The following is a 13,358-nucleotide window of genomic DNA, read 5'->3' on the forward strand; positions in this document are numbered from 1 at the left end:
GAGATGGAGTTTCACCATGTTGGCCAGGCTGGTCTTGAACTCCTGACCTCAAGTGATCTGCCCGCCTCGGCCTCTCAACATGCTGGGATTACAGGCATGACCCACCATGCCCTGCCGCTAGTGTTATTTTTACTGACCTTAGGTGATAAAAGTGTAATTGGCTCTATGGTGGCTATGGTGGGGAGTCAGGGAGCTGAGCTGTGACTCCTAGGTTCCCTCTGGGTTCAGTATCCAGTAAAAGAGATGTGTCAGCCAACTTTGGGGAGCTGTTTTCTCTTGCAGGGCTGATGAAGGTATTCAGCCAGATCCTTACTATGGTCTGAAGTACATTGGGGTCGGTAGAGGAGGCACTCTTGAGTTGCATGGACAGAAAAAGCTCTCCTGGACATTTCTGAACAAGACCCTCCACCCAGGTGGCATGGCAGAAGGAGGCTATTTTTTTGAAAGGAGCTGGGGCCACCGTGGAGTTATTGTTCACGTCATCAACCCCAAATCAGGCACAGTCATCCATTCTGACCGGTAAGGTTTGCCTTCACTTAAATGTATACTCATTCATTCAAAGTACGCTTATTGAGTGTGCTTCCTGGCCAGGTGCTGCTCTAGGTGCTGGGAGAACAGCATGAATGAAACAGACGGAAATCCCTGCCTTCAAAGAGTTCTGTCCTTCCCCAGGCATTGGCCCAGTGATGCTGAACTGAAGAGGAGCAAGCATACACACATATGTACACATAACGTAGTTTCAGATTGTGATAATTGGTAGTAAGTGGGAAAAATGACAGAGTGAGATGCTAGAGTGTAACTAGGGAAGACCACTTTGGATAGGGTGGTCAGGGAAAGGCAGTGTAAGGACGCAACATGTGAGCTGAGAAATGAAGGGTGAGGCTATGTCAGGGAAAGAGTGTTCAAGAGAGAGAACAAGTGCAGAAGGCCAGAGGTATGAAAGGGCATGACATTCTCAAATGAAGGAAACGCCATTAGAGTGGTGGGTGCACTGCGAGTGGCGCAAGAGCAGCATGCAGTCACTTGGAAGTTACAAATGGGGATGGGACAGGACCTCGGAGGCCATGATAAGGAGGTGGGTTTTCTTCTAAGTGGGATGCAAAGTCACTGAAAGGCATTAAGAAGAGCGTGAGCTGATTTCAAAGAACTTTCTGGCTGCTATGTAGAGAATGGTTTTAATTGTGGAGGCAAAAGCAAAGACGGTGCAGGGCGTTAGGAAGCTTCTGCTGTGGTCTAGGCAAGACATGGCAGTGGTGAGACCCAAAAGGAATGACGGTTAGTGGATGTACCTGTGAGATGTTTGGAAGGCAGCATGGGCAGGTGTAAGCTGGCAGATTCTGCCAAGGCTGGACCTTCCCTGCAATCCCAGGGGCTCTCATCCTGGCCCTTCAGAGGGAAAGACAGAGGTGTGGTAGACAAGCAGAGACAGAGCAATCCTGGGGCTGCTGGGGGAGGGAGACAGGCATTCCTCAAGAACAGGGCCCAAGCTGTGGGTGTCACCATGAAGGCAGCAGGAGCCAGCTGTGGTCAGGGACAGGGTGGGCAGGAGCTGAAGTGCCTGCTGGTGCTCACAGACACCCAACATTGCTGGTAAACATTAGTACCTTTAATAGTCACTGGACTTTCTCCCCGCAAAACACTGTTCATCACTTTACCTGTCAAATATATTCAATCTTCATCAAAATTCTGTGAGGCAGGTTCTGTTATTATCCACCTTATACAGATGAAAGCACTGAGGCTCACAGGGCTAAATTTACTCAGTCACAAGGTTGGAACGTGTTGGAAATGGGATTCAAACCCAGGTGTGCCTGTATTGCCTCCATGGGCTGCCTAGTGACAGCCATTTGCCTTGCCCTGAGACTGAGCAAGGTTGAGCCCACAGGAAACAGCTGATGCCTTGATTGACACAAAGTATGTCAGCGAGCCCCTGCCTTCATACTAGAGAGGATGGCCTCTTCAATTGTGTGCTGATCTTTTTGGTGCTGTTTCTTAAGTACAACACTGTTACTTGCAGAGATCTAACTTAAAGTTTATTTGCTGACCTGTTAATGAGAAGTGATCTGGACAGATGCTGTGGAGATGGCAAGGACAGAATGTCTGTTTGTTCCGAATATCTTTTACCTAAAGTATGTGTTGGAGATCTCAATAATCTGATAGATGAATGTGTATGAGTAAAGATATTAATAAGCACACACGCACACGCACGCACACACACACACACGTAAATGCAAGCAAAAGTCATCTGAGAAGGTCACTCAGAGAAGCAGGAACTTAGGTCAGCTCTTGAAAGGTAGTAGGTGTTTGATCAGGTAGAGAAAAGGTGGGAAGGAATGATGAAGACAGGAGTGGGTGGGTGAGGTGGTCACTGAGAAGCACTAGGCTTGTAGCAGGAGCTTCCTGGGGAAGGTCAGCGGAGGGTGCGAGCTTAGGTGGGACTGGACTAGATTGTGCCACAGTTAGAAACAAGTGTGAGGACCCAGGAGCAGCTATCCAGCTACCACTGGTACCAACATTGTTTTTCTTTTCCAAAAACTTCCTTAGATTACTTTTCCAGATTCATTTTAGAACTATTTTCCTTAAGTTCCAAGACATATTTTTTAGGAATTTCCACTGTAATTGCATAAAATCTTTATCCTTACATGGGGAAGAGTTTGAATCATTACAAAATTGTGTCTTTGCTTTGTAAATTATTCTCACCAGAAGTATAGATTTTTTGTGTGTGATTTGTATTTCATGGATATTTTATGTGCATGAGGGTAGGTTATCAGTCAATTTGGAGATTATTAGTTCTTGCTCTTATAAGAGATCTGCTGTCTAACATTGCACGATACTGTATAGTACACTTAAAATTTTAAGAGGGTGGATCTCAACGTAAGTGTTCCTACCACAATAAAGTGAAATAATTTTTACTTTATTAAATTATTAAATTAATTAATTTACTTTATTAAAAATTTATTAAATTAATAAAGTAAAATAATTTTTAAAAAGTAAACAGGAGAAAATAGCAATGCAACAACATTTACAATACTCAAATGTTATATGACTGCTACTGTGTGAATCAAGATTACATTTTAATGATTCTAAGATGCATTATCATAAGAATCATTAACAGGTCAATAAATAAACTTTAAGTTGGATCTCTGCAAGTAACTCTCTGCAAGCTGCTCTAGGGGTGGGAGAAGGGATTTGGGATAGTCTCCATGTCATTTCCAAGAATTCTAGTACTGGTGTTTTAGTCTAGATCAGAGATATAAATTCCTGATGCCCTAGCTATCTGAACTATCTCCTAAAGTCAGGCTCTTGCAAGAGGCATGATCCTCTGCCTCCAGGATGAAAAGGGAACATCAAAAGGCCTAGACCTCAAGTATGTGACCCACTCAATGTCCTGGAGCTTGAAGTCTTCACTGCTGCAATCATTTCTTTGGCATTTTACTTAGCGAATGAACATTATGGTCAAGTCATAACCCTTCTTCTTGGCTATCCCTGTATGGTATGCAAAATAATGAAACATGCTTGCTCTTTAAAGAAAAGGCTTCCTTCTTTAAGAATTGTAGCCCTGGGATCATCGGATAGCATGTTAGTTGTTGCAGCACAGACATGTGCTTAGAGTTCTCTGTTTTGGCATCTGTCGAGACTATTCAGATCTCTTCTCTCTGCCCTTTTTAGGTTTGACACCTATAGATCCAAGAAAGAGAGTGAACGTCTGGTCCAGTATTTGAACGCGGTGCCCGATGGCAGGATCCTTTCTGTTGCAGTGAATGATGAAGGTTCTCGAAATCTGGATGACATGGCCAGGAAGGCAATGACCAAATTGGGAAGCAAACACTTCCTGCACCTTGGATTTAGGTACTGCCCCTCACTTCAGCTTCCACTGGGCTCTGGAACATTGAAGCCACCCTATCCCACTGAGAATTTACCTTTCCCATCTCCTCTCCCCGTAGCCGTACCATCCTAAATGACCTGGTGGATACAGGCATTTGCATTTGACATCTGCATTTGGCATATTTGGGGATTGTTCTTAAAGAAAGCTTGTTTTTTTCTTACAAGCATAGTTCACTCAAAAAACACAAAAGCTCTGTGTTTATATGAACTCATTCATTCAGCCAGCCACTTACAAAATATTAAGTGAGTATCCACTGTGTATAAGAGCCATGCCTCCAATGCACAACTAATATTCATTTTCCCTTTCTTTGGCAAACAGATCATGTAATGGCTTGGGGATTGGCAGATAGTTTTTCAAAGATTATGTGAAATATTTCCGCTGAGGCAAATGCCCAAGGAGAAGCAGCCCTTTGACATGTTCTAGTGTGTGTTTTGTTTGCCTTGGAGTGCAGCATCATGCCTGACATTGGCATGCACACACATTGGCACCAAGAGGACGCTGCTTGCCCCATAGTAAACACACCTTTAAAAAAAAATTTCATTTAATTTAAAGTTCCGGGATGCACGTGCAGGATGTGCAGGTTTGTTACATAGGTAAACGTGTGCCGTGATGGTTTTCTGCACCTATCAACCCATCGCCGGGGTATTAAGCCCAGCATCCATTAGCTATTTGTCCTGATCCTCTCCCTCCCTCTGCCCCCGCCCCTGCCAGGCCCCAGTGTGTGTTGTTCTCCTCCATGTGTCCATGGTAAGCATGCCTTTTCATCATGTTGAATCAAATCTCAGCTCAGTGGAAAGTTGAGGTTATCTGTCCCACGGCTGTTTAGAGATTATGATGCTCCCCACTTCAGCTTCCCGCATCTGGGAGCAAGATCAGAGGGAAGCCAGAGACTTTTCTGGGCTTGGAGCAAAGCAATTTTGCTGGCTGGGCAGAAATTCCCTGGGCAAGGGAGGGGAGCTCCAGGTTCCAGAGTGCATTCTCCGACAGCCCAGAGACTACTTCTTCTGGATGGGAAACTCAAGCAGGAAACTTAAGCAGCCAAAGATGACAATGATACCTTGGCATTGCAAGTCTCCTTTGTTAGCAAACACTAAGTGCACTTCCATTCTGTTGTTTTATAAACCAAAAGGCCAGTTTATTAATTTACAGTGAGAGTTAGAAACACCAGGAAGCTGACTACTTAGGGCCTCAGCAGAAGAAGAAAGTGGCTAAGGGCCCAAGATCTGGCATCCGGTGGCCTGAGTTTGAGTCTGGGTTGTACCTCCTAGGAGGTGTGACTGCAGGCAAGTGACTCATTCTCTTTGCCTGGTCCTGAGTCTGTAAAATAGGATATACCAGCAGCTATCTCAAAGGACTATGGGACAATTAAATGTGATAATATGAGCAAAATATTTTTCATCATGTCTGGCACAGAATAAGCACTCCATAAATGTTAACAACTATTTTCTCCTTATAAACAAGAGCCACTGGAAAGATGGGCACTCACCATCTTTTGCTAGGGCGGTTCACATGGGCAAAGGAGATATGTAGGCAGGAATTACATGTCCACACCTCATTTGTATAGAGACATTCTTTGAGTGATAAACTTAAAGCATCCAAAATCAGTAGGAGAACTGAAACTTGGACACTTCATTTGTTCACACATTCAGGAAATGATTATTGAACACATACTGGTGGGAGGTACTCGGTTAGACCAGGTGTCCTGAGCTCTCGGGGGAAGGCAGGTATGAATGGAAATTGGTGACGGGGCATGAGAGAGCAACAGAGCGGGCAAGTGGAATTTAGTGCAGATGAACACATGAGGATGAGACCAAGAAAGTTCCCATAGAGAGATCAGCAGCTTCGGAGGCCCAGGGGCAAAAGTATGCCTCTCCCAAAGAAGGTGGGGATGGTCAGGCAGTGGCAGTATATGAGAGAGGGCAAGGGATGAGAGGTGAGGCTGGAGGAGGGCGGGAGCAGAGGACCTTCGATTCTGTGCCAAGGAGCTTGGATTTTATCCAAAGGGCAATGGGGAACTACTGAAGGATTTAAGCAGGAAAGTGGACAGTCAAATCCCCAACCTCAGTTAAACACCGTTCAATAGTGACTCATTTTCCAAGACAAGAGATCAAAACAAGAATAATGAGAGCTATTCAGCACCAAAATCGATTGATGGCTTATAGTAAGAGAGGGCTACTGTAGGGGAGGAAAATCTGTTTCCTTCTACTCTTCTAAGTTCTTGGCTGGAGCACCTGCAACAAATCACTGATTAACAGGAGAAAAGCACACAAATGTAGTGAGTTTTACACAACACAGGAGCCTTCATAAGGAAACAAGGACCCAAAGAAACAGTTAAACCTGAGTATCTGTACACGAGGTTTGATGAAGTGGAGAGCTGTGGGAAAATGTGGTAGGACAAGGGGCTTGAGTTAAGCACAGTAAACAGGGGAAACTTAGCAAGGTCTCTGTTCCTTCAGTTTCCTCTTGGCTTCCTTCTGTGTTTGGGGATAAGGATGATCTTTTTCTCAGAATAAGGAAGGCCCTCTCACATAAAGGTCTTAGACCTGCTTCAGGGGAAAGTCAGAAACTCCTTCCTGCCATTTCACAAATTCCTTGAGCTTGAAATATTAAATATGCCAAGTTGCCATTTTGGGGGGTAGCATGTCCTGAACCCCATTACTGCATTAGGCATTATGCAAAATGCCTAAAACAAAATGGGGCAAGAAAACTTTCCTGCCCTAAACCAGCATGTGCTTTCATGGAGGAAAGATGGATGTACAATTTTTGAAAACCTTAAACCGTTTTTTGCTTCCCTCCCCATTAAGAAGAAGAGAGATTTCTCTCCTTTCCACGGCCCAAGGCAGATGGCTAGGGTAGTCAGTCACGTTAGCCTCTGGTATTTTCCTCGAGCTCAACTCTAGGGGAGCTGAGCATGAGAGAAATAACCTTTCTCTCTTGGAACATGTTTTCCTGAAGGTATCCAAGCACTTGCTTCAGGACATAATTGAGCTTGGCGGGAGGTATGGTAGGTCTGTTGGCTTGTTTGTTTATTTGTGATTCATACTCCCATCTTCTGCCAGAATGGAGCTGAAGAGACTCACAGGGAGCGAACATCAGGCAGGCCAGCGAGCGAGGAAGCCCAGAGGAGTGCTTGCAAAGAAAGGTGCTTCTTCTGGAGAAGAGAAGCCCAGCAAGTGAACGAATTTCCCCCAAACAGCAGGGAGGGACCCTCTTCCACCTGATGCTGCTTCAACTCTGTTCCATCCCCCCACACCCTGTGCAGGTTCAGACTTATGCAGAACTTTACTTTTTGTTATTTGTTTCTTTATTTCAGACACCCTTGGAGTTTTCTAACTGTGAAAGGAAATCCATCTTCTTCAGTGGAAGACCATATTGAATATCATGGTAATACATAGCTGGCTGGAGGCCTGATTCCCTCCAGTGTCTCTCTGACCAAGAGGTGCAGGGCTTTTCTGAACAGCTCACTTTTCTCTGAGCATGATTGTCCAGCTCCCAATGCCTAGATGAGTGAGTAGCCGCTTAACTGGCCACCTTACATGGAAGTGGCAAAGGCCAATGCTGGCCAAAGACCCATCACTTGCGATAATATTTACCTTTTCATGGAAATCTTCACTGACTTAACCTAAAACCTAGAATTGGCATAGAAAAGATAAGAACGGAGATAGAGCCAGCAGGGTTGGTACTTTAAGAGCTAAAACGAGGCCAGGTGTGGTGGTTCACACTTGTAATCCCAGCATTTGGAAAGGCTGAGGCAGGTGGATCACTTGAGATCAGGAGTTCGAGACCACCCTAGCCAATATGGTAAAACCCTGTCTCTACTAAAAATACAAAAAAAAAAAAAAAAAAAATTAGCCAGGCATGGTGGCGGGCGCCTGCAGTCCCAGCTACTTGGGAGGAGGTCGCACCACTGCACTCCAGCCTGGGTGACAGAGAGAGACCCCGTCTCAAAAAAATAAAAAATAAAAAATAAGAAGAGCTAAAACAACACTTTAGATGGGCTTTCAGGACACAGTGGTAGCCTCCTTTGCCCAGCAAAGGCTGTGGGAAGCGCTGCAGTTCTAATGCCAAGGAAGAATTCAGACCGTGAGACACGCTGGAGTTCTACAATCTGAATTCGTTGGGAGGCTGGAACTAAACTGTCAAAACTGAAGCAAAAGAATGGATGATAATCTGCTTCCCAAGTGAATGAATGTCCTGATTTTCTTTTATCTACTTAAAAAAATTTTTTTAAAGAACTGAGTCAATGTCCATGTGTGTAGGGGGATTTCCTTGCCTTGGAATCATAGCTTTTTGAATTTGGGGGTCTATCCAGGTCCTAAAGGGTCTGGTTTCTCTGACAGGACATCGAGGCTCTGCTGCTGCCCGGGTATTCAAATTGTTCCAGACCGAGCATGGAGAATATTTCAATGTTTCTTTGTCCAGCGAGTGGGTTCAAGGTGAGGAGTTTCAGACAATTTGGTGACCCCTAAGAGTGGGATAGAAGACCAGAAATCACTGTCTTTTGCAGAACTAGGATTTATCTCTTGTACCAGTAGGACCACTTAAATTTTTGCAGAATCAACTAAAAATGTGCAACCAAACGTCTTTAATTAGTCAAGCCATTTTAGCCCATAGCCCAGAAGGATGTTGTCCTCTGGCTAAGATTTCAGTTTCACCTCAGTCAGGGTCTGTGGCATTCAGCTTAGTTCACAGAATATCTTTGATGTGGCAGGCAATGGCACTGAACAGGAAATGCAGATAGGAATAGAACCTGCCCTTCAAATAGCCCACACTCAAGGACTACAGAAAGCAGCAATCCTAGTTGCAGTCCTTGGATGATGGGTTTACAGATGGACTTTCTTTCTTTTCTCTCGGTTTATTTGCTTTTGCAATAACAAAGAATATAAATTGCTTTTATAAAAGTAAGAAACTCATTAAGAGAAACTCATTTTTTAATTAAAACGTGGGAGTGTAGGCAGATTGATTAGAACCATCCATGCCCCAGCCTGGTGCAACCACAGACAGATAATATTCAGTTCCCATGGTACTGAGGACGCTTGGAGACACACTGAGTGTGACTTGCCCTCACAGGCAACCTCCTGTCTGACTGTGCTGTTTGCTTTCTGCCTAGATGTGGAGTGGACGGAGTGGTTCGATCATGATAAAGCATCTCAGACTAAAGGTGGGGATAAAATTTCAGACCTCTGGAAAGCTCACCCAGGAAAAATCTGCAATCGTCCCATTGATATACAGGTACCAAACTCACAGCAAAAATAGAAAATAGAAACGTGTTGTTTTGAAGAGGACTCTATAGATCACAGACATTCTTGCCACTTGTGTGCTGTGATTCTCATGGCCCTCCTGTGAGGTAGGTCAGTCAAAGAGTACTGTTCCCACTTTAGAGACTGAAGCAGAGGCTTACTATCTGCCCAAAAACCAGGGCTCAGATTCTCTCCTGGGTCCAGCTTCCGAGTTCCTTCTCTTTAACTTGCTTCTTCAGCCATGGCTGAGTGTGCCCCCACCACAGGGATGGGTTTGGCCTCCCCAGCCTCACTTCCCAGTCAATTTCCTTAGGGACCTTGAGTGCACAGGATGCAGCTAGGATTTGGGGTGCAGGCCAGGCCAGCCCAGATGTAGAACACACGCACAGCCTTGTTCTCAACTGAGCTAAATCAAAGCCAGCATTCATAGAATGGACAGTGTTTGCTCAAAATCTTCATTGGAGTTAATTCCATCTGAAGGGGACCTTGATGTTCTCAGTTGGCCCCATCCATCAAGAAAGTGTTGAGTAAATACACAGGCCTCACCATTCACCAGCTGAGCCAGTGGGATACTGGGCTTTGGGAACAACAGGAGAGACAGGAGAAATAGACAAGGTAAGTGAGATTTATTTCCTTATGTCCAGTCTCATTCCAAGACAAGATTTGAGGCTGCTTAAATGCTTGATAGAGAATTAGAAGTCATTTGAGCTGGGCTCAGTGGATCATGCCTGTAATCCCAGCACTTTGGGAGGCTGTGGGGAGATCACTTGAGGTCAGGAGTTAGAGACCAGCCTGGTCAGTATGGTGAAACCCCTCTCGACTAAAAATATGAAAAAAAAAAAAATTAGCTTGGTGTGGTGGCGGGTGCCTGTAGTCCCAGCTACTCAGGGGTCTGAGGCAGGAGAATTGCTTAAAGCTAGGAGGTGGAGGTTGCAGTGAGCTGAGATCACATCACTGCACTCCAGTCTGGGTGACAGAGCAAGACTCCGACTTAAAAAAAAAAAAAAAAAAAGGCATTTGAGAAAGGCCATTTCCACCCGTTTTATCCTCCTTCAGCCAATAAAAAGAGCTACCACATTTGTACAACACTTTTTCCTAGAATATCAAAGCTCACATCCCAGGTCAGCTTGAGTCCCAGGCCATCTGTCTGTGCTTTCACCCCGCCACACCATCCTGATCAGAACTTCTGCCCTCTGTCTTGCATTGTAGGAAGGAGCCCTTATCCAAGGGAGGAGCCTCTGTACTGCACTTAGCAAAGGCTGAGGAAAACTTTCTCATTATTTGGCTAAGGCTCTTCCCTTCACATGGCTTCAATGTTATTGAGAAGGATTTACCCAGATTAAGTTTCAAGTTGCAGATTCTCCTTGGGTCCAACAGAATCAAAAAGCACTGATCCCCCACAGCACATTCTTTCCAGATTTAATTTTAATTTTCTCTCGTAACCTTGAATGTTCCAGCTTTAATTCTGAAATAGCCATAATCTTATCCCTCCAGTTCACTTGACCACAGGAAGTCTAGCTCTTTACCAACCTCCCCTCTCCAAATACTTCTGGAAATGCTCAAGGAATGCTTACGTGGTCTACAAATCTTTCCCGGTGTTTGCTCTGCCAGTTGTCTGGCTCCAGACATTGTTGATTGGAAGACCACCTCTCGGTGCCAGGAAAACAGCATTCCTTAGACATTCTCCACTCTTGCATTTACTTTGCTCCCAGCACAGACACAGGCCCTTCCTTGAATGTCCCAAAACACAATTAAACCCAGGCTGAGAGCTCCGAAAGCCAAGACCCTTCATAGGGACCCAACCCTACACTCTATAGCTATTAGTCTGTTGCCATATTTCAAGGCCTAGTTTTCTTCCAACAAAAAGAGTTCCCTTGACAATACATTCCCCATGTTCGAGTTCTCCATTATTTGAGGTTCAGAGAATAGAAGATCCAACAGCAGTGTGGTCCCCTTACTCAGAAGCTTAGGAAAGTCTTCCCACAATGAAAGCATTCAGAACTCCCAATTCCATAATAAGACCTTTGGCTTTTACTTGGCAAAACCAAGGTCTATTGAGATGGTCATCTAAGAGGTAAGAGTCATGTGCCTCCAAGGGTGAATTCAAACCTCCATCTCTACCGACGAGAAGATGTTGTCATGCTGGAAAGATCAGTCTTACTCCTAATTCTCGCCACCAATCTTTAATCAATGGTCATCCCCAGACTTAGCTAGAGCATCTCTTCATACTCATCAAAGGTAAAAATGGTGATACAGAATATGCTCCTGGATGTTTCCAAGGCCAGAAAAACAAAGCCAGTCTTGTTTATGGTCACAAGAGGTGAGAGAAGCAGGATCTCCTCCTTTTTAGCAGGTGACAAACGCATCAGCCAAAAGCTAAATGACCTAGTTAATTAACCCAGGGAGAGACTAAGATGAAACAGCACTTTCCACATGCTCATTTTTGCCACTATTGCAAAAATGCAGTTTTTCTCTGGTCACCTGGTGCCTCTCACCTCCCCAGGCCCTGAGCTCTTACGTGCTCCTCTTCCTGCTTGTGTCTGCCCCCAGTGCCCAACTCCGTGTCATACACAGTGGGTCCCAGGATACCTGCCATGCACTGACATAGCCAGATCCTCTGGGCCAGGGAGTGTCAAGGACATTTGCAACCTAGGCAAGATTGGAGGAGGCAGGTTGGGAAGAAAGGGGAAGCAGCAAGACTGCACAGTTGACCTTAAGAAAAGCTTTTCCAAGATCTGATATTTTGTGATTCTGAAAAAAATAATAGTAACAAAAACACACTGTTTCTATGTCTTGCCCTTCGTTCAGTTCTCCTTGGCTGAAAATTCTCTTGCCTCCCACCTTCTCTCTTAAAACCCAGCCACCCTTCGAGGCCAGTGGGATCTACTGGACTCAGATTTCCTTGGGGACATCAGGCAGTCTGTGTGTTCCCCACAGCAGCTGGTGCAGTGGCTAGAGGTCGGCCTGATGGTAATGAAAACATATTTTGAAGTCAGAGAGATCTAAGCCTGCCAGAGAGATCACAGCTCTACCACTTGTGAGGTTTGGCATATCAGCAAGTGAGGTGCCCACAGTGCAAAATTTAAGGCAGCCCGCTCCCTCCAGTGCCAACTCAATACTTGCATGACCCCAAGAGTGGGTGCTGCCTTAAATTTTGTGCCCTGGGTACCTCACTCACAGTCTTGTTACTTAGTGCCTCAGTTTCCTCACAGTAAAAATAGGGCTAATAATTGTTTCCTCATGGGCATGTTTTGTGGATTCAGTGCAGTGAAGTGTGCAAACCGAAAAGTGGCCCACACATTTTTTATTATTTAAAATTAATTTATCAGCCGGACACAGTGGCCCATGCCTGTAATCCAAGCACTTTGGGCGGCCAAGGTGGGTGGATCAATTGAGGTTAAGAGTTTGAGACCAGCCAGGCGCGGTGGCTCACGCCTGTAATCCCAGCACTTTGAGAGGCCGAGGCGGGCGGATCATGAGGTCAGGAGATCGAGACCATCCTGGCTAACATGGTGAAACCCCGTCTCTACTAAAAATACAAAAAATTAGCCGGGCGTGGTGGTGGGCGCCTGTAGTCCCAGCTACTCGGAGGCTGAGGCAGGAGAATGGCGTGAACCCAGGAGGCGGAGCTTGCAGTGAGCCGAGATGGTGCCACTGCACTCCAGCCTGGGCGACAAAGTGAGACTCCGTCTCAAAAAAAAAAAAAAAAAAAAAAGAGTTTGAGACCAGCCTGGCCAACCTGGTGAAACCCTATCTCTACTAAAAACACAAAAATTAGCTGGGTGTGGTGGCGGGTGCCTGTAATGCCAGCCACTCGGCAGGCTGAGGTGGGAGAATCGCTTGAACCTGAGAGGTGGAGGTTGCAGTGAGTTGAGATGGCGCCATTGTACTCCAGCCTGAGCAACAGAGTGAGGCTCCGTCTCAAAATAAATAAATAAATGAAATGAAATGAAATAAAATAAAATAAAATAAAACAAAATTATTAGTTATAATATTGATAATTATTTTGTTACTAATTATTATTACCAGGAATAATAATAAACTCAAGTCTACTTAAAGATCTGTTTCTCTGAATGACGATGGATTCCCTTTTACTCTTCTTATCCAAAACTGAGGTCATTCTTCAGGTTAGAAAAAGGAAAAAAAGAAAAAGCAGCAGAATTGAGTAAATGTTCTCCTGGAATTATTGTTGGATATTGCACCTGGAAAAAATCTCCAGCTCCCTTCGATGATGT

At 44.9% G+C, this 13,358-nt stretch overlaps 1 protein-coding gene across 1 annotated transcript in view; it reads left to right on the forward strand.

Moving 5' to 3' along the window:
• Positions 1–13,358, forward strand: part of CEMIP (cell migration inducing hyaluronidase 1) — a 171,862-nt gene that overhangs the window by 99,963 nt on the left and 58,541 nt on the right. Inside the window, exons 5-9 of the mRNA XM_015142864.3 lie at positions 283–519; positions 3,667–3,846; positions 7,197–7,267; positions 8,224–8,319; positions 8,994–9,115. Of these exons, the coding sequence (XP_014998350.1) occupies positions 283–519; positions 3,667–3,846; positions 7,197–7,267; positions 8,224–8,319; positions 8,994–9,115 (706 nt within the window). The remainder of the gene's footprint in view (positions 1–282; positions 520–3,666; positions 3,847–7,196; positions 7,268–8,223; positions 8,320–8,993; positions 9,116–13,358) is intronic.

The sequence above is a fragment of the Macaca mulatta genome, chromosome 7 (assembly GCF_049350105.2).
Source record: "Macaca mulatta isolate MMU2019108-1 chromosome 7, T2T-MMU8v2.0, whole genome shotgun sequence".
In the NCBI taxonomy this organism is placed as follows: Eukaryota; Metazoa; Chordata; class Mammalia; order Primates; family Cercopithecidae; genus Macaca; species Macaca mulatta.